Genomic DNA, 18,885 nt, shown 5'->3' with positions numbered 1-18,885 from the left:
GGGAGGGAGCAAAGTGACGGGGTGCTGCCCAGCCTCCCCCAGCCCCGGGGAGGGGCTCAAGCTGCTGCCCCCCATCCCTGCCCCTCGCTGCAGCTCCCTTGCGGTGCATCCCAGCGCCGGGAGGGGGCTGCGGGCAGCAGGGTGGGCACCGGCTGCTGTCCTGCCCGTGCCAGGCCCGAGGGTGCCGTGCCCCTGCCGCGGCTGCGGGGCGGGTGCGGTGGGTGGGGGTCGGGCACCTATCGCCCATGGGATGAGGTCTGGCCGGGCCGCGCTGTGGTGCCCCTGGCGCCTCGCTCTGGCCATGCCAAGCACGTAGCTGCCCCCCCCCCCCGGGGGCCGGCTGCCCCCACAGGCCCCCACCCCCCCCCTTGGCACAGCCCCCACCCCGAGTCCGGTGTCGGGGGGCCGGGGGCCGTTCGCCTCCTGCCCGACGCTCCAGCCGGGAACGGAGAGGAGCTGCAAGGAGAGGAGCAGGATGGGGCTGGTCCCCACGGCCCTGCTGTCCCCCACCGGCCACAGCCGAGCTGGCCTGGCCCCGGGGTTGCCCGCAGGTGGCACTGAGCCGCCCGGGCAGGAGGAGCTGCCCGGGCAGGAGCCTGCTGGAGCGCCCGGTGCCTCCCCCTCCCACCCTGGTTGTCACCCCGGGGGCTGGGGACAAGCACTCACATCACACAGTTGCTCCTCGGTCCTGCACCGCGGCGCTGGGCTCCTGTGGGGGGGAGGAAGGATGGGGGTGAAATGCTGCTGGGGGTGCTGGGTGCTGCTGGGGGTGCTGGGTGCTGCTGGGTGTCTGTCAGTGCTGCTGGGGGTGCTGGGTGCTGCTGGGTGTCTGTCAGTGCCGCTGGGGGTGCTGGGTGCTGCTGGGGGTGCTGGGTGCTGCTGGGTGTCTGTCAGTGCCGCTGGGGGTGCTGGGTTCTGCTGGGGGTGCTGGGTGCTGCTGGGTGTCTGTCAGTGCTGCTGGGGGTGCTGGGTGCTGCTGGGTGTCTGTCAGTGCTGCTGGGGGTGCTGGGTGCTGCTGGGTGTCTGTCAGTGCTGCTGGGGGTGCTGGGTTCTGCTGGGGGTGCTGGGTGCTGCTGGGTGTCTGTCAGTGCTGCTGGGGGTGCTGGGTGCTGCTGGGGGTGCTGGGTGCTGCTGGGTGTCTGTCAGTGCCGCTGGGGGTGCTGGGTGCTGCTGGGTGTCTGTCAGTGCTGCTGGGGGTGCTGGGTGCTGCTGGGGGTGCTGGGTGCTGCTGGGTGTCTGTCAGTGCTGCTGGGTGTCTGTCAGTGCTGCTGGGGGTGCTGGGTGCTGCTGGGGGTGTCTGTCAGTGCTGCTGGGGGTGCTGGGTGCCGCTGGGGGTGCTGGGTGCTTCTGGGGGTGTTGGGTGCTTCTGGGGGTGTCTGTCAGTGCTGCTGGGGGTGCTGGGTGCTGCTGGGTGTCTGTCAGTGCTGCTGGGGGTGCTGGGTGCTGCTGGGGGTGCTGGGTGCTGCTGGGTGTCTGTCAGTGCTGCTGGGGGTGCTGGGTGCTGCTGGGGGTGCTGGGTGCTGCTGGGGGTGCTGGGTGCTGCTGGGTGTCTGTCAGTGCTGCTGGGGGTGCTGGGTGCTGCTGGGGGTGCTGGGTGCCGCTGGGGGTGCTGGGTGCTTCTGGGGGTGTTGGGTGCTTCTGGGGGTGTCTGTCAGTGCTGCTGGGGGTGCTGGGTGCTGCTGGGTGTCTGTCAGTGCTGCTGAGGGTGCTGTGTGCTGGGGTTGGGGTCTCTCTTGGCCACAGCAGTGACCCATGGGCTGCTGGGCTGAGGTTCCACCAGCTGCCTCCAGCCCAAAGCACCTCCCCTCTGCCCTGCCTGCCCCAGCACCTGAAGGACACTTGAGCAGCAGCTCCCAACCCTCGTGGTAGCTGTGTCTGGGACCTAGGGAATGAGGGAGGGTCTGAATTGTGCCAGGGCTTGGTGACCAACATCCCAGTGAGGTCTCATCACCATTCCCCTGAGACTCCATAGCTTGGAGCACACCAAAGCCTGGCTCAGGGTATGAGGTAGGGGTCTGATGTGCCAAAGAGGGCAGATGAAGAGGACAAAATCAGCGTCCCTAGGCTTGTCTTCCATGCAAACCTTTCCCTGGGGTGCTGTGCTGAGCACTCCAGAGCTGCCCCAGCACTGCAGGGGAGGTCTCAGCAGAGCACAGCAGAGGGGCAGAATCCCCTCCCTGCCCCTGCTGCCCACCCTGCTGGGGATCAGCCCCGGACAGGCTGGGGCTGGGCTGGCAGCGCTCAGAGCCAGCTCCTGTCCAGCTTTGCAGCCCCAGCAGCCCCAAGTCCTTCTCCACAGAACATCTCCCATATAAGCCAACCAGTGAGCTGCCTTCTCCTCAGTGTGGGCTACCAGCAGGCTGGGAACTGTCAGGGTGACCCTGTCTGCCCCAGGCATTAGAAAAGGGAAGGGGAGATGCCACCAAAAGCAGGGTCAGGGTGGGCAGGGCAGGGCAGGCTCCGTGCCCAGCGTTCAGCCTGGCTGCAGAGCTCACCCCAGCACGCCTGGCCTGCCTGACCTCGCTGGCAGTAGGGCATGGGATGCTGTGCCCTGAGCCCTCAAACCCTCCAGCCCAGGGGGGGGCCACATGGGGACGAGGAAAGATGAAGAACCTACCTGCTGCCCCCCATCCTCCCCTCCAGGCTGTTTCCTGCTGCCGTCTTCCCTTCCCATCTCCTCAGGCTGCTCCTGCAGGCTCAGGCTCCCGTGAATATCCGACACCTCATCTGCCGAGCCCAGTCCGGTCTCCTCCAGCGCCAGCTCTCCCGGGATGCTGGGGCTCGACCCTCCCAGCACCCGGTGCAGGCTCAGGAGCTTGCGCTGGCGGCTGGCGCTGCCGGGGGCGGTGGCGCTCTCCTGCGGCGCCCCTCTGGGCGCCCGCCGGCCGGAGCTGGCTGGCGTGTTGGGGGTGGTGGAGCGGCTCTGCTCGCCGCTCCGGCCGCCCTGGGAGCCTTTCTGGAGGGTGCCGTTGCGCAGGCCGCCGGTGGGGAGAGTCCCGTTGGGAGCCCGCTCCCGCTGGAGCCGCTCGCCGCTGCGCTCCAGCTCCTCGGTGCTCGGCGGCCGGCTGGCGGCGGGCAGGGCTCCGTCCTGCTGCTCCTGGAAGGCTGGCTTCTTCCCGATGTGTGTGACGCGGAACCTGGCAGTGGGGGCAGCAGGCGTCAAAATCCCTTCCCTCCCGCTCCTTTCCGGCTTGCCCGCGCCTCCAGCTTGGAGGTCGATGATGATGATGATGATGATGATGTCGTTTATGGTAAAATCATGTGTGCCTCACAGAATCATAGGATCAAGTTGGAAAAGACCTCAGAGATAGAATCATAGGATCAAGCACGCTGGGAAAGACCTCAGAGATCATCAAGTCCAACCTATTACCTATCACCCAACACCTCCTGACAACCAAACCGTGGCTCCGAGTGCCACAGCCGAGCCACATCCTTGAACACCTCCAGGGCTGGGGACTCCACCGCCTCCCTGGGCAGCACATTCCCGTGGCCAGTTCCTCTTTCTATGAGGAACTTTCTCCTCAGCTCGAGCCTAAACCTCCCCTGGTGCAGCTTGAGACTGTGGCCTCTTGTTCTGCTGCCTGGGAGAAGAGATCAACCCCCTCCTGGCTACAACCTCCCTTCAGGGAGTTGTAGAGAGCAAGAAGGTCTCCCCTGAGCCTCCTCTTCCCCAGGCTAAGCAACCCCAGCTCCCTCAGCCTCTCCTCACAGGGCTGTGCTCCAGACCCCTCCCCAGCCTTCTGCTCCAGACCCCTCCACAGCTTTGTTGCTCTTCTCTGGACACCTTCAAGAGTCTCAAAGTCCTTCCTAACCCTGAGGGGCCCAGAACTGGAGACAGGACTCAAGGTGTGGCCTAACCAATGCTGAGCACAGGGCACAATGACCTCCCTGCTCCTGCTGGCCACACTGTTCCTGATGCAGGCCAGGATGCCATTGGCCTTCTTGGCCCCCTGGGCACACTGCTGGCTCATGTTCAGCTTCTCTCAACCACTACCCCCAGATCTCTCTCTGCCTGGCTGCTCTCCAGCCACTCTGACCCCAGCCTGTAGCACTGCCTGGGGCTGTTGTGGCCAAGGGGCAGCACCTGGCACTTGGACTTGTATTAAGCTTCATTCATGCCACTGCTAAGAGAGAAAAATAGAATAAGGATATTTTTCTTCCTCCAGAACACAGAACTGGAAGGTGTGAGTGCCTCAGAGAATATTTGGAGCCAAAGGCAGGGCAGGGGGGAGAGCCCTCATTCAAACTCCACTTACCCTGTAAGCATCATTTCTCAGTACTGAGACAAAAAAAAAACCCAAGACTCTCTGGATGCCATCCAGAGGGACCTGGACAGGCAGCAGAGGTGAGCCCATGACAGCCTCAGGAGCTTCAACAAGACCAAGGGCAAGGTCCTGCAGCTGGCTCAGGGCAATGCCAGGCACTGATACAGGCTGGGCAGGGACTGGCTTGAGAGCAGCCCTGGAGAAAAGGCCTTGGGGGTGCTGGAGGATGAGAAGCTCAGCTAGGAGCAGGGAGGACGTGGTGGCAGAGCAAAGAGGAAGAGGAGAGCTCTTGGAGCTTCATCCCTTCCTCTGCCTAACAGCAACATTTATGGGGGAGGGTCTCCTCCCTCTGGGCACTCAGAAGTGGCCTCAGCATGCCCAGCATCCTGGGCACCTTTAACTGGCTCCAGTAACACCCAGTGCCCTGAGGTGCAAATCCCCCCAAGCCCTCACCTCTGAGCTTCCAGGCTGCATCCCTGGGGTGCCACAACCAGCTCAGGGCAGTGGGGGACAGGGAGGGAAAAAAGCCATCCCTGAAGCTCAAAAGTGAGCACTTGCAACCCAGAGAGCCAAGCAGAGCCTGGGCTGCAGCAAGAGAAGTGTGGCCAGCAGGGGAGGGAGGGGATTCTGCCCCTCTGCTCCACTCTGGTGGCCTTAAAAAACTCCAGCTCCATTTAAACTCTCCCCAAACCCTCTGAGTACCTCTAGAGAGATGCCCTCCCCCACCATAACATCTTCAGGCTAAACAAATCCTGTTCCCTAACCCTGGCCCCTCACATGCATGTCTTGGTGGACCTCCATCACTCTCACTCCTCAGCTCTGGACCACACTCAGCAGCTATCAGAGGAGGGGACTGGGCCCCACCACTGTGTCCAAGACAAAAGCAAGCACAACAGAAGAAGAAGGAAGAGGACCAGAGGGTTGCCAAAGAAGAGGTGGGTGAAAGGAGCTTTGTGTCCCTAGGATCAGTCAGGAGTCAAAGGTCTTGGTGCCATCAAGATGCTCATAGTAAATAACACCCCACAAAGTCCATCCAGGTTCTGAAGGAGCAAAGGGACCAACCAGCCTGGACACCAGAACCCCAATTTGGAGGTCATTTTGTACCTCATAGGCCCCTGAACAGCTGGACCTCAGCCCAAGGAGATTCAGGAAGGGGAAGGTTCAAATGCAACCTCAGAGGACCACGGTGAGTGCCCTGGGGAGAAGGTTGATGTGACACTGGGTGTTGAGAAGGGTAAAGAGAGATAAGAAAGCTTTGAGGGAAAGGAGACCAACTGCTCCAGGACTCAGAGGTGAGTGAGAGGAGACTGAGAAGAGCATGGAGCAAGGACATGGAGGAGTGGATGGAGCTGGCCACCAGCCAGGGAATGAGATAAGCCAGGAACATGCAGCCACGCAGAGAGCTGACTCAACAGCCACCACCAAGGACAGCTGATGGCAACAGGCAAAGAGGAAGCCAGAGGCTGTTGGTCTCCAGAAGGTCTGATCTTAGCTGGAGCTCAGAATCATAGAATCAGTCAGGGTTGGAAGGGACCACAAGGATCACCCAGTTCCAACCCCCCTGCCATGGGCAGGGACACCTCACTCTAGATCAGGCTGGCCAGAGCCTCATCCAGCCTGGGCTTAAACACCTCCAGGGATGGGGTCTCAACCACCTCCCTGGCCAGCCCATTCCAGGGGTCCTCCCCTTCACCAGCCCCCAGTTCACCTCCCAGTTCACCTCCCTGACTGTGGAAAACCCACACCCCCCATGATGCCCTCTGTCCCTCAACATCACCATGGAGTGGTCTTCAGTCAAGGCCTAAGCCATGATGAAGCTGCATGGTGTGGTCCAGGGAGAGATTCTGGACCTCTTCTTCATCAAGGTTCAGGCTGTGGCTGAAGACCCACGGCAGGATGTGATCACAGCAGAGCTTTGTGGCTCACTGTGGTGGCCACCCAAGGGCCAGCAGCTGCTTGTCACCCTGCCCAAGGTCACCACTGCAGCAGGGAGCTGAGCCCTGGGAGACTTTGCTGAAGCTCCTGGGGGTGCTCAGCCTCTCTGCTGGGGAATGGAGCAACCTGGCCACGCCTGCAGGTTGTGCTGCATGTCACTGACCACAGGAAGCTCAGCAAGTCCCTTGGGGGGACAGCAAGTGGGGACTGGCACAGGATTTGAGGGTAGTGTCAGGTACACTCCCCTGAGCTCACATTCCTGCTGTGTCATCTAATTGCAGCCAGCAGGGCAGGCAAGGACCTGGAGGAGCACAGCCACTCTCAGTCTGGTTGTGGCGGTGGTGGTGGCTGTGCAAGGCCACCTGAGACCTGCTGCCATCTCCTTGCCCTCCTAACAAGATCCCTAAGACCCTGTGGGTCTGGTCCCAGCTGTGCAGCGAGAGCTCTGTTTGGGTGCAGCTGGGCCGGCAGGCTTGGGAAGGACATGGACTTGGGGCTCTGCCCAGCACTGAGTCAGCAGCACAGCCCAGGCTTGAGTCACACGCTCCAAGGAGGAGGGAAGCCACCACCAGCCACCACCTACCACCCAGCTCTTCCCAGGTGGAAGAGGCACCTGGCCCCTCAGGACTTCCAGAGCTAGAGCTGGGGCAGGAGCAAGAGGGTGCCTGGCACGGGGGCAAGGAGCAGGAGAACCGAGAAGCCTCTCCGCGACGCCCCCTCCCCGCCAGGGCCAGCCGCAGCGCGGGGGGGAAGTACCTGCCCACGGAGAAGACAGTGGTTTCCCCAGGGTGCATCCTGCCTCTGCCTTCCTTGGAGCGGCCCTGGCGCTGCAGGGGGGGCCTCTTCCTCTTGCTGCAGTGGATGCAGGGGGCCTGGGTGGAGCCCAGGTGGACTGTGTGGTGATGCGGCGGGCCCCCGTCCTGGCTGTTGCGGTGAGGACAAAGGCTGCAAGCAGGAGAAGCACAGCAGAGGTTGGGTTAGCTGGAGGGCAGCTGCCAAGTGCAGCTCTGGAGGGGACCTCCTGTGAGGACAGGAGTGAGGAAGAGCTATTTCCCCTGGGCAGTGGGGTGGAGCAATCATAGAATCATGGAATGGCTCAGGTTGGAAGAGACCTCAGAGGTCATCTCCTTCAACCCCCCTGCTGTGGGCAGGGACACCTCCCAGCTAGACTCAGCTGCCCAAACCCTCATCCAACCTGGTCTTGAGCAACCCAGGGAGGAGGCAGCCACAGCCTCCCTGGGCAGCTTCTTCCAGGGTCTCACCACCCTCATACTGGAGAACTTCTCCCTAAGCTCCAGTCTAACCCTGCTGTGCCTCAGCTTCAAACCATTCCCCCTTGGCCTATCCCTAGACACCCTTAGCACAAGTCCCTCTGCAGCCTCCCTGTAGGATCCTTTCAGCTACTGGAAGGCAGCTCTAAGGTCCCCCTGGAGTCTTCTCTCCTCCAGGCTGAACACCCCAGGCTCCAGCCCTTGGGTCATCACCCCAAGCCTTGGTGGAGCAGGAGGACTTCTGCTTGAGAAGAGGCTTTACAGCAAGCTGCAAAGGGGATGGCTGCAAAGCCCCCAGCCCATGGTGGTCACAGAATGGTTTGGGCTGCAAGGGACCTCGAAGATCATCCAGTCCCAACCCCCTCTGCCACGAGCAGGGACACCTCCCACTAAACCAAGTTGCTCAGCACCTCAGTGAGACCCAGAGGCTGCTTCTCCCTTGCTCTGCAGGAACCTCACCTGGGCACTGGCACTGGGATGTCCCCTTCGGTGTCCCCCAGCATCTCCTTGAGGGCCTCAGCGTTTGCTGAAGAGAGAGGGAAAAGGGAAGGGGTCAGCCCAAGCGGTCAGCACACCTCCAGGCCAGCCCTAGGGGGCTCTCACCTTCATTTTGGATGATGCATCTCACAATCTTCTCCACAGTGTCCTCGTTCAACTCCTCCTCTTCATCTGAAAAGAGAGAAGGTGGTGCTGAGGGCTGGGATCTGGCCACCCAGTCCCTCCCCAGGAGCAGCCACGCTGACAGCGAGGTTGGAGGAGCCTCTTGTCCCCCATCACACTCTGAAGCCCCCAAAGAACAGAAGCTCCCCCCAGCCTGGAAAAGGAAGGGCTGAGCCAGCAGCCACGTGTGCAGGGAGGTGGGGGTCGTGGTGCTGCTTCAGCATCAAGAGAAGTGAGTGGGAAGCAGGTTGAGAAGAGGCTCCTTGTGGGGGGACAGCCCAGCCCTGGAGCCCCTGGCTGCAGGGTGCTGTGGGAGCTAAAAGACTCTGGCAGTAAACAGGAGCAGTTCACAGAGGAGGAAAGCCACTGGGGCCTGTTGAGTCTGGAGAAGCCATCAGTGCTGGAGGAAAGCCCTGGAGCTACACCCTGTGAGAAGCTTGAAGGACCACGCTGGAGAAACTTGGCTGGGTGTCTGCTCCGTTGTGCTGTCCATCCCCAGCATCCACTGCAATTCCCTTCTGGCCACAGCTGGAGGCAGGAGGCTTGGCTGGCTGGACCTTCAGCCCTTCCTGCTGTGCCCTGTGTTCCTCTGAGCAGGTCAGAGTGGTGGTCTGGTAGGCAGCTGCCTCCTAGAGCGTGGTCCAAGGCTGCTGCTGCCCTCCTGGAAGCCCACAAAGATGGTTGCTGGGGTTATGGCAAATCCAGCAGGCAACCCCAATCCTGGAAGCTTCAAACAGTCTCCAGGTCATGTTGCAGCCAAGTCAGTGAAGCCAGAGGAGCATACCCAAGGCCACACAGAAGGTCCTGCTGCATCCATGGGGGAGCTGGAGGAGCCACATTTCCCTTCTGAGCCTGAGAAGAGACAGCAGGAGGGGCTGGCCCTGCTGAGCACTGCTGATGGCACAGAGGAGCCAGAGGAGTCTTGTAGAACCATTTGGCCACTTTGTGGTGGGAAAGCAGCCAGAGGAAAGTGTCCTCTCCAGTTCAGCAGAGCCTCATGAAACTACCAAACAACAGAGCTTGAACTGAGCTCTGCCTTGAGCCCACACTTGACTTCCCAGTCTGCTGTTCCAGAGCCAGACAGGGTGGTCTGAAGCAATGAAAAACATCTCTAGATGTCCCCTACCCCCAAGGAAACCCTCCTCTTCCTCTGGGCTGCATGAGTTCAAGTGTCTGGAAGAGGACATGACCTTTAGCAGGCACCCTGGTGGCCCCATGCCAGACCTCCTAACACCAAAGGGACAGAGGGGACAGCTCTTGCCCTGGCTGAAGGATCATAGAATAAGAGAATTGTCAGACTTGGAAGGGACCTCAAGGCTCAGCCAGTCCCAACCCCCTGCCACGGGCAGGGACACCTCACACTGCAGCAGGCTGCTCACAGCCACCTCCAGCCTGGCTGCAAACACCTCCAGGGATGAGGCTGCCACCACCTCCCTGGGCAACCTGTGCCAGGCTCTCAGCACCCTCATGGGGAACAACTTCTTCCTCACATCCAAACTGAATCTCCCCATTTCAAGTTTTGCTCCATCCCCCCCAGCCCTATCACTCCCTGACACCCTCCAAAGTCCCTCCCCAGCTTTCTTGGAGCCCCCTGCAGATCCTACAAGGCCACAGAAAGGTCTCCCTGGAGCCTTCTCCTCTCCAGCCTGCACAACCCCAACTCTCTCAGGCTGTCTCCAGAGCAGAGCAGCTCCAGCCCTCTGCTCATCCTCCTGGCCCTTCTCTGGACACCTTCCAGCACCTCCAGATCCTTCCTGGAACAGAGGCTCCAGAAGTGGACCCAGGCAGGGACACCTCACACTACAGCAGCTTGCTCACAGCCACATCCAGCCTGGCTGCAAACACCTCCAGGCAGGAGGCTGCCACCACCTCCCTGGGCAACCTGTGCCAGGCTCTCAGCACCCTCATGGGGAACAACTTCTTCCTCACATCCAATCTCAATCTGCCCCTTTCTGGTTTTGTTCCATTCCATTCATGTGGCTGTGATTCCTTCCACCCTAAAACCAGCTCCTAACCCATGATGTTCCCACTATGGGGATCATAGAATCACAGAAGTGTCAGGGTTGGAAGGGACCTCAAGGCTCAGCCAGTCCCAACCCCCCTGCCATGGGCAGGGACACCTCACACTACAGCAGGTTGCTCACAGCCACATCCAGCCTGGCCTTCAAAACCTCCAGGGATGAGGCTGCCACCACCTCCCTGGGCAGCCTGTGCCAGCCTCTCACCACCCTCATGGGGAACAACTTCTTCTCTTCCTCACATCCAATCTCAATCTCCCCACTTCTACTTTTGCTCCATCCCCCCCAGTCCTATCCCTCCCTGACACCCTCCGAAGTCCCTCCCCAGCTTACTTGTAGGTCCCCTTCAGACACTGAAGGCCAGCCTGCAGAGCCAGTGGATCAGAGGGTCCTCCAGGCCACACTCTCCCGCTCCTCAGGGAGCCACACTGCTTTCACCGCCCCCTCCTTTATTCCCACCCCAGCAGCACACGATGGGAACCCTCCCACCTCCGGCCCGCGGCCCAGGGGCAGGTGTCAGAGGTGCTGGGTCCGTGCCAGGCTAAGGGCAGTGCCTGAAGCCACACTGGGCACTCTCCCTCCCCCCCCTTCCCCCCCCCCCCCCCCCCGAGTACTCACTGGCCTGGAGCTCTGCCAGCACGTCTTTGTTATCTGGGTCGAGCTCGTCCCGGAACGTCCGGCACCGGTACCCCTTCTTCTTCAAGACATGGCAGATCAGGAAACCCACCAGCCCCATGATGAAGAAGACAAGGACCAGGAGGAAGATGATAAACAAGCTGTGCTCGGGGTCTGACTCCCCATCTTCGGTGCTGTTCTGGTCTGGCATGCGGATCTAGGAGAAGGGAGGATGGGGTGGGGGGGGGGGGGACCTCAGCGCTCACCCTCCTGCCAGCCTGCCTGTCCCCCATCCTCCTCCTCCTCCTCTTCTTCTTCCCATCCAGCCCAGGCTAGAGCCAGCTCCTGGCTCGGGGTGGGCTCCTCCACGGGGCAGCAGGGCAGGCTGGAGGTGGCTTGGCACAGTCCTCGCAAGGACGCCGCTGCCCCGCACGCAGCCGGCGAGAGGCATCCCAAGGGCAGCGGCAGCAGAAGGAAAGCAGTAGCAGCAGCAGCAGAAGAAGAAGCAGCAGCAGCAGCAGAAGCAGCAGCAGCAACCCCCCAGCCCCGGGGCTGCGGCTCAAGCCCAGCCCTGGCAGGCGGCTTCCCAAGGGCACCTCTGCCCCGGCCTCCCCGCGGAGCTCTGCGGCATCGCCCCATGCGGGCAGCTCAGCATCCTGCCCCCCGTGCCCATCCGCTCCGCACCAAGCCTTCCCACTCACAGCCAGGGCCCTCCGGCGGCGAGGGCAAGCGGCAGGGGCGGGCAGGGAGCGGCGGCAGCCGGGCTGGCGAAGGGCCGAGCCGGGCCACCGGCTCCCGCATCGGCCGCCCGCAGAACCCAGCTCGCTCCCTTCTTCCAACCCCTCCCCCGGTTTCCCTCCTGGGCTTTCCTGGGGAGGCTCAAATCTTGGCCAGCGACACTTTTCCGTCGTCCCCTCGTCCTCGCGGTGGTACCTGGGCCTGCGGTCGGTTCTCCGCAGCGTTCTCCTCTTCACCTTCACCTGCCTCCTAGCAACCCCGCATCCCTGCGGCTGCCCGCGGCCGCCAGCATCCTCCGGCCTCCCGGCTCCCCCTGCCCTTTTTCCTCCCTTCCCTTCCCTTCCCTTTCCTCTCCTGGGAAGGAGCCAAGCCGCTTCTGCCCACCACGGCAGCCTGCAGCTCTCTGCCAGCCTCAGCAGCCGGAGGGAAAAAAAAAAAGCCAAACACCAAAAAAAAAAATCCTTCCCGGAGCTGTTCCAGCGGCTGGAGGAGCAGAGGGAAGCGAGGGAAACGCCGGCAGCGGGAGCCAACGGGAGCCAGCGGGAGCCAACGGGAGCCAACGGGAGCCAGCGGGAGCCAGCGGGAGCCAGCGGGAGCCAACGGGAGCGGGGCTGTGGGAAGCAAGCGCTGGAGAGCTGCTGCCCTCCTGGGGCGAAGACCCCGGAGCCAGGCTGGGCTTCCCCTGGCACCCTCCTTCCCGAAGCTCTTGGTGGGCTGTTTGCTGGCTTTTTTGAGCGCTGAGCCGCGGCGGTGGGAGGGCAAAAGGGGCGGGAGTGGATCTCAGCAAGACCAGGACTGCTCCTGCACCGCTGTGTGGGGTGGAAAGGGTTGCAGCTACCTGCACCATGAGCAGCCCCCAGGAGAGCCCCCAGGACAATACTCTGCTCCAGGACGACTCTGTCTCCCTCCTTCCACACGACCATGGTGGTCCTATTGACCTCCTTCTCCGTGTCCACCACATCATCCCCACTCTGGGAAGCTTCACCCCAATTTCCTTGGCTACTGCTTATCTCCATCCTTTTCTCTTCACCCTGAGCAGCCCAGGCAGCCCTGGGTGTCCCTCCCACCCCGCCTCTGCTCGGCTAAGTGCCTCTCCATCTACACTTTCATTTGCAGGAGGTGTCTCACCACACTCCAGGCTGCCAGGAGGCAACCTGCAGCTCCTCCAAGGTTTTGGTTACTTGATGATGAGAGTTCCTCTCCCTCTCCTTCACGGTCCAAGTGTCAGCTCTCAGAAGCCCAAGAGCCTCCTCCACCATTGTGACTTCAGGAGGTGACTGCATCACAGGTGACCCCCACATGTCTGCTGTCCTGGCAGGGAGACCCACCCTAAAATGGACCAACTGTGGCAAGATAAAACCATGGGCACCAAGATTTACTCCTCCTGCCATGCTTCCTCCAAAACCATGATCTCAGGAGATTGGACTATCATGAGAGATAGGCTGATACAGGGTGTGGAGTGCCTGGAGAGCAGCCTTAAAGAGGACTTGGGGGGTGTCAGCTGGTGACAAACTCCCCAGAAGCCAGCAATGGTCCCTGGCAGCCCAGCAGGCAGCTGAGTGCTGAGCTGCATCCAGAGCAGGGAGAGCAGCAGCACAGGGAGGGGATTTTGCCCTCTGCTCTGCTCAGACCCCACCTGCAGCACTGCCTCCAGCTCTGGGGCCCCCAGCACAGGAAGGACCTGGAGCTGCTGGAGAGGGTCCAGAGGAGGCCACAGAGATGATCAGAGGGCTGCAGAAGCTCCCCTGTGGGGACAGGCTGGGAGAGTTGGGGCTGTTCAGCCTGGAGAAGAGAAGGCTCTGGGGAGAGCTTCTAGTGGTCTTGCAGTACCTGAAGGGGCTCCAGGAGAGCTGGGGAGGGACTTGTGACAAGGGTTGGGAGTGAGAGGACCAGGGACAATGGCTTTAAGCTGGGAGAGGGGAGGTTGAGGCTGGAGATGAGGAAGATATTCTTCCCAGTGAGGCTGGGGAGACACTGGCACAGGCTGCCCAGGGAGGCTGTGGCTGCCTCCTGCCTGGAGGTGTTCAAGACCAGGCTGGAGGAGACCTTGAGGATCTTGGTCCAGTGTGAGGTGTCCCTGCCCCTGGCAGGGGGTTGGAACTGGATGATGTTTAAGGTCCCTCCCAACCCAACCCATTCCATGATTCTATGCTCAAGACCTCCAAGCTGGTTTCCCCCTTGCCCTTGCTTCTTTAAACCTTGGCACCTCTCAGGTCTGGGTTTCTGCAGGGCCCTGAGGGCTTGCAGTCACAGCCAGCTTGTTCCCATCCTCCTGCTGCCCACCCACGCTTGGCTGGCACAATGCACAGCTCCTTCTGCTCCCTGGGCACTGCCACCCACCCAGTGCACTGCTGCACCCTGCCCACCCCCTGCCACGCTGGGAAGATCAGCACACACTGCTCAGCCCTCCCTGTGTCCAGGGGCATTCCCAGGGGACATTCCCATTTCCCCACAGCTTCTGGAGCCCTTCCCACGAGCAAGAGGACACAGCAGGAGGAGAGCTGGGAGGCTGCAGCAGCCCTCCCTGAGGACAAACCCTGGCCCTGCATGGGGTGAAGTGGGGCAAGGAGGAGACTTCACTGCCATCAAGATGCCCATGCCCAGCTCTGCAGCTGGGGTGTCCCTGGCAACCTCATTTGTCCCCCACAATGTTCCCCCCATGGGCCACACGTGCCCAGTCTCCATCCTGATTCCACCACCCCCATCACAGTCCTCCTCCCAGGGCAGGATCTTCTTATCACTTCAAGGTCTGGACCGTGACCCTTCTCCCACTCAGGTCACCCAAAAGGACACCACAGTGCCTCAGAGGTGACCCAAAATCACACCACAGCTCCTCAGAGGTGACCCCAAAGGACACCACAGTGCCTAGGGGTGACCCCAAAGGACACCACAGCTCCTCAGAGGTGACCCCGAAGGACACCACAGCTCCTCAGAGGTGACCCAAAATCACACCACAGCTCCTCAGAGGTGGCCCAAAAGAACACCACAGCTCCTCAGAGGTGGCCCCAAAGGACACCACAGCTCCTCAGAGGTGACCCAAAATCACACCACAGCTCCTCAGAGGTGGCCCAAAAGAACACCACAGCTCCTCAGAGGTGGCCCCAAAGGACACCACAGCTCCTCAGAGGTGACCCAAAATCACACCACAGCTCCTCAGAGGTGACCCCAAAGGACACCACAGCTCCTCAGAGGTGACTCCAAAGGACACCACAGCACCTCAGAGGTGACCTAAAAGGACACTACAGTGTCCCCTGGGAACTTGTTGTCCACCAGCACTCCCAGGTCCTTCTCCCCAGGGCTGCTCTGCAGCAGATCACCTCCCAGCCTGTCCTGCTGCAGCTTATTCCTCCTGCCCAGCTGTAGGGCTCTGCACTCATCCTGGTTGAGCCTCATTAGGTTCCTCTCTGCCCAGCTCTCAGCCTGTCCAGGCATCACTGGGTGGCCACCCAGCCTTCAGGTGTCTCAGCTGTCAAGGAGAGGGTGAAGGGAGAGCACCATCCCCCATCACCACCTTACCTCTCGTCCACACTCTTCCAGCACTTTGCCCACAGCCATTGCAGCTGATGTGCCCCAGCCCTGCTCCTTGGCCACGTGGCAGCTGAAGGCAACTGGGTGCCCAGCTCCAGCAGTCCCACAGGCAGGTTCCTCCTGGGCTCTCCGCTCCGCTCCTCAGCTCAGAAGTTGCCACAGTGTCTGCAAGTCTGCTACATCGCAGGCCTCAAACAGCTGCCTGGATCCAAAGCCCTGACTTAAGTTTCTCCTGCAACCTGATGGTCTTCAACCCACAGCCTGTTCTGACTCTCTGAGCAAGCTGATGGTCTTCAACCCACAGCCTGTTCTGACTCTCTGAGCCAGATGATGGCCTTCAACCCACAGCCTGTTCTGGCTCTCTGAGCAAGCTGATGGCCTTCAACCCACAGCCTGTTTCAGTCCTCTGAGCCACCTGATGGTCTTCAACCCACAGCCTGTTCTGACTCTCTGAGCAAGCTGATGGTCTTCAACCCACAGCCTGTTCTGACTCTCTGAGCCAGATGATGGCCTTCAACCCACAGCCTGTTCTGGCTCTCTGAGCCACCTGATGGTCTTCAACCCACAGCCTGTTCTGGCTCTCTGAGCCAGATGATGGTCTTCAACCCACAGCCTGTTCTGGCTCTCTGAGCCAGATGATGGTCTTCAACCCACAGCCTGTTCTGGCTCTCTGAGCCACCTGATGGTCTTCAACCCACAGCCTGTTCTGGCTCTCTGAGCCACCTGATGGTCTTCAACCCACAGCCTGTTCTGGCTCTCTGAGCCAGATGATGGTCTTCAACCCACAGCCTGTTCTGGATCTCTGAGCCACCTGATGGTCTTCAACCCACAGCCTGTTCTGGATCTCTGAGCCAGATGATGGTCTTCAACCCACAGCCTGTTCTGGATCTCTGAGCCACCTGATGGCCTTCAACCCACAGCCTGTTCTGGCTCTCTGAGCCACCTGATGGTCTTCAACCCACAGCCTGTTCTGACTCTCTGAGCCACCTGATGGTCTTCAACCCACAGCCTGTTCTGGCTCTCTGAGCAAGCTGATGGTCTTCAACCCACAGCCTGTTCTGGCTCTCTGAGCCACCTGATGGTCTTCAACCCACAGCCTGTTTCAGTCCTCTGAGCCACCTGATGGCCTTCACCCCACAGCCTGTTTTGACTCTCTGAGCACCAAGAACATCTACAACTCTCCTCCAACCCTTCTCTGTACCACTCCAAGAGCCATGAAGGTTCCTGGAGCAGGCTTCCACCCCTTAAATTCATTCCCACAGGAGGCAGGGACGTGCTGCTTCCCTCGTTTCCCCCAGCTCAGCTGTGCTGCTTGGGTGGCTTGGGTGGCCCCAGGCAGCTGCTATCTGGTGACAACACCTTGCAGAGCTGTGACAGGCCAAACGTCACAGCGAGAGACCAGCCCTGGCCAAGACGTCAGAGCTCCCCACCAGCCCCAGACACATTTAAAGCTTCTCTGTTTAAGCTGGGTGGGTGCTGGGCTTGGGGACTGCAGCTCTGAGTGCCCCCAGACACGGCCCTGTGGGGTCTCAGCGTACCCTGATGGATCTTTGCTGCGTGCTCTGGAGCTGGAATCCCAAAGGGAAACATTCCCAAGGAGCGTGGAGAGTGCAGAGCCCCTGCAGTGGGAAGCATCATCTAACAACCCCATGATTTATGCACACCTTAAGCATGAGCCCCAAATTCACAGCCCATCTTATTCTACCAACCCCATCCCATTCCACCAGCCCTATCCCATCCATTCCTATCTTATCTCATCCCATCCCACCAGCCCCATCCCATCCATCCCTATCCTATCTCATCCCATTCCACCAGCCCCATCCCATCTATTCCTATCTTATCTCATCCCATCCCACCAGCCCCATCCCATCCATTCCTATCTTATCTCATCCCATCCCACCAGCCTCATCCCATCCATTCCTATCCTATCCCATCCCACCCCACCAGCCCCATCCCATCCATTCCTATCCTATCTCATCCCATCCCACCAGCCTCATCCCATCCATTCCTATCCTATCCCATCCCACCCCACCAGCCCCATCCCATCCATTCCTATCCTATCTCATCCCATCCCACCAGCCCCATCTCATCTCAACCCATCCATTCCTTTCCCACCATCTCCATTCCATCCCATTCCACGTGCTTCATCAATCCCATCCATACCATTTTAGCCTGGAGAAGAGGAGGCTCAGGGGAGACCTTATTGCTCTCTACAACTACCTGAAGGGAGGTTGTAGCCAGGTGGGGGTTGGTCTCTTCTCCCAGGCAACCAGCACAAGAGGACACAGTCTCAAGCTGTGCCAGGGGAGGTTCAGGCTGGATGTTAGGAAGAAGTTCTTCATAGAGAGAGAGATTGGCCATTGGGATGTGCTGCCCAGGGAGGTGGTGGAGTCACCATCACTGGAGGTGTTTAGGAAGAGACTGGATGGGGAGCTTGGTGCCATGGTGTAGTTGATTAGATGGTGTTGGATGATAGGTTGGACTCCATGATCTCAAAAGTCTTTTCCAACCAGGTTAATTCTATTCTGTTCTATTCTATCCCACCCCACCAGCCCCATCCAATCCCATCCCACCAGCCCCATTCAACCCCATCCCATCCATTCCCAACTCATCTCAACCCATCCATTCCCTTCCCAGCCCACCAGCTCCATCCCATTCCACCAGCTCCATCCACTCCCATCCCATCCAGTCCCATCCCATCCCATCCCACCAGCTGCATCCCTTCCCACCCCACCAGCTCCATCCACTCCCATCCCATCCAGTCCCATCCCATCCCATCCCACCAGCTGCATCCCTTCCCATCCCACCAGCTGCATCCACTCCCATCCCATCCATTCCTACCCCACCAGCTCCATCCACTCCTGTCCCATCCAGTCCCATCCCATCCCACCAGCTGCATCCATTCCCACCCCACAGCCCACATTTCCCTCTCTCACACCATTACCCAGTATCAAGATCCCCTCACTGAGAAGCCAGGGAACATCCTGGTGGCCTCCATCCTCAGCTGGCTCCTGGAGTGTCTCCTGGGGGGGATCCTGGCCCTTTTCCTTCCCTCTCTCTAAAGCCCCATTTGATGGCAGGTGCTTTGGAGATCCTTCACCCCAAGCTCCTGCACATCAGGGAGGAAAGCAGCAGAACCAAGCCCTTGCCAAGCACCAGTTTGGGCCTGATTGGTTTTCCAGGCCTTTGGAAAGGCTCCATTGATCCTTTCTTCTTCCCAAGAGGGGACACATTTCCCACCAGGAGGAGCTTTTCACCCCCATGTCACTCCTGCCATGGCCCTGTCCTCATCTCTTTGCCATCTCTGGGTGAGGCTCAGGCTTTTGCCCTGCTCTTCAGGGTTGGGTTTTCCTTCCACAGCAATTTTTCCACCAAGCACCCTTGCCTGGTACCACCCTGTCCCTGCTCCCTGCCAAGCCCAGGAGGCTACCAGCAGCACCTGCACCCTTAAGGGGTGGGATGTGGGGGTCTGCTTGGCCCAGTGACAGACCTGGATGAAGGGAAAGAGTGGACCCCCAGCCAGCTTGTTGGTGATTCCAGACTGGGAGGAGTGGCTGACCCCCCCCCCCCCCCCAGGTCATGCTGCCATACAACAGACCTGGCCAGGCTGGAGAGTTGGGTGGAGGAAACCTCCTGAAGTTCAGCCAGGGCAAGTGTAGAGTCCTGCACCTGGGAAGCAACAACCTTCTGCACCAGTACAGGTTGGGGGTGACCTGCTGGGAAGCAGCTCTGTGGAGAAGGACCTGGAAGTGCTGGTGGGGAACAGGGTTACCATAAGAAAGAAATGAGTCTTTGTGGCCAAGAAGGTCAATGGGAACCTGGGGTACATTAAGAAGAGTGTGGCCAGTATGTTGA

General features: G+C 60.3%; 1 protein-coding gene across 3 annotated transcripts; it reads right to left on the bottom strand.

Annotated features, from left to right (window-relative positions):
* Positions 1-361: 361 nt before the first annotated feature.
* Positions 362-15,115, bottom strand: RELL2 (RELT like 2). 3 transcript variants are annotated; one of them, XM_054168366.1, is made up of 8 exons: positions 15,019-15,115; positions 10,768-10,981; positions 8,075-8,140; positions 7,931-7,997; positions 6,957-7,145; positions 2,618-3,137; positions 667-709; positions 362-456 (listed from the first exon to the last, which is right to left on the bottom strand). In XM_054168366.1, exons 1-7 carry the CDS (start codon positions 15,055-15,057, stop codon positions 668-670), a joined length of 1,137 nt encoding a protein of 378 aa, XP_054024341.1. In that variant the 5' UTR covers positions 15,058-15,115; the 3' UTR covers positions 362-456; position 667. The 3 variants fall into 3 exon arrangements, with proteins under 3 accessions (XP_054024341.1, XP_054024342.1, XP_054024343.1); XM_054168367.1 differs by lacking the exon at positions 15,019-15,115 and adding an exon at positions 11,698-12,128; XM_054168368.1 differs by lacking the exon at positions 15,019-15,115 and adding an exon at positions 11,466-11,586.
* Positions 15,116-18,885: the final 3,770 nt, after the last annotated feature.

The sequence above is a fragment of the Dryobates pubescens genome, chromosome 16, assembly GCF_014839835.1.
Source record: "Dryobates pubescens isolate bDryPub1 chromosome 16, bDryPub1.pri, whole genome shotgun sequence".
Taxonomy (NCBI): domain Eukaryota; kingdom Metazoa; phylum Chordata; class Aves; order Piciformes; family Picidae; genus Dryobates; species Dryobates pubescens.
The sequence above is the reverse complement of the archived record's forward strand: the minus strand, read 5'-3'. Positions and strand labels throughout refer to the sequence as shown.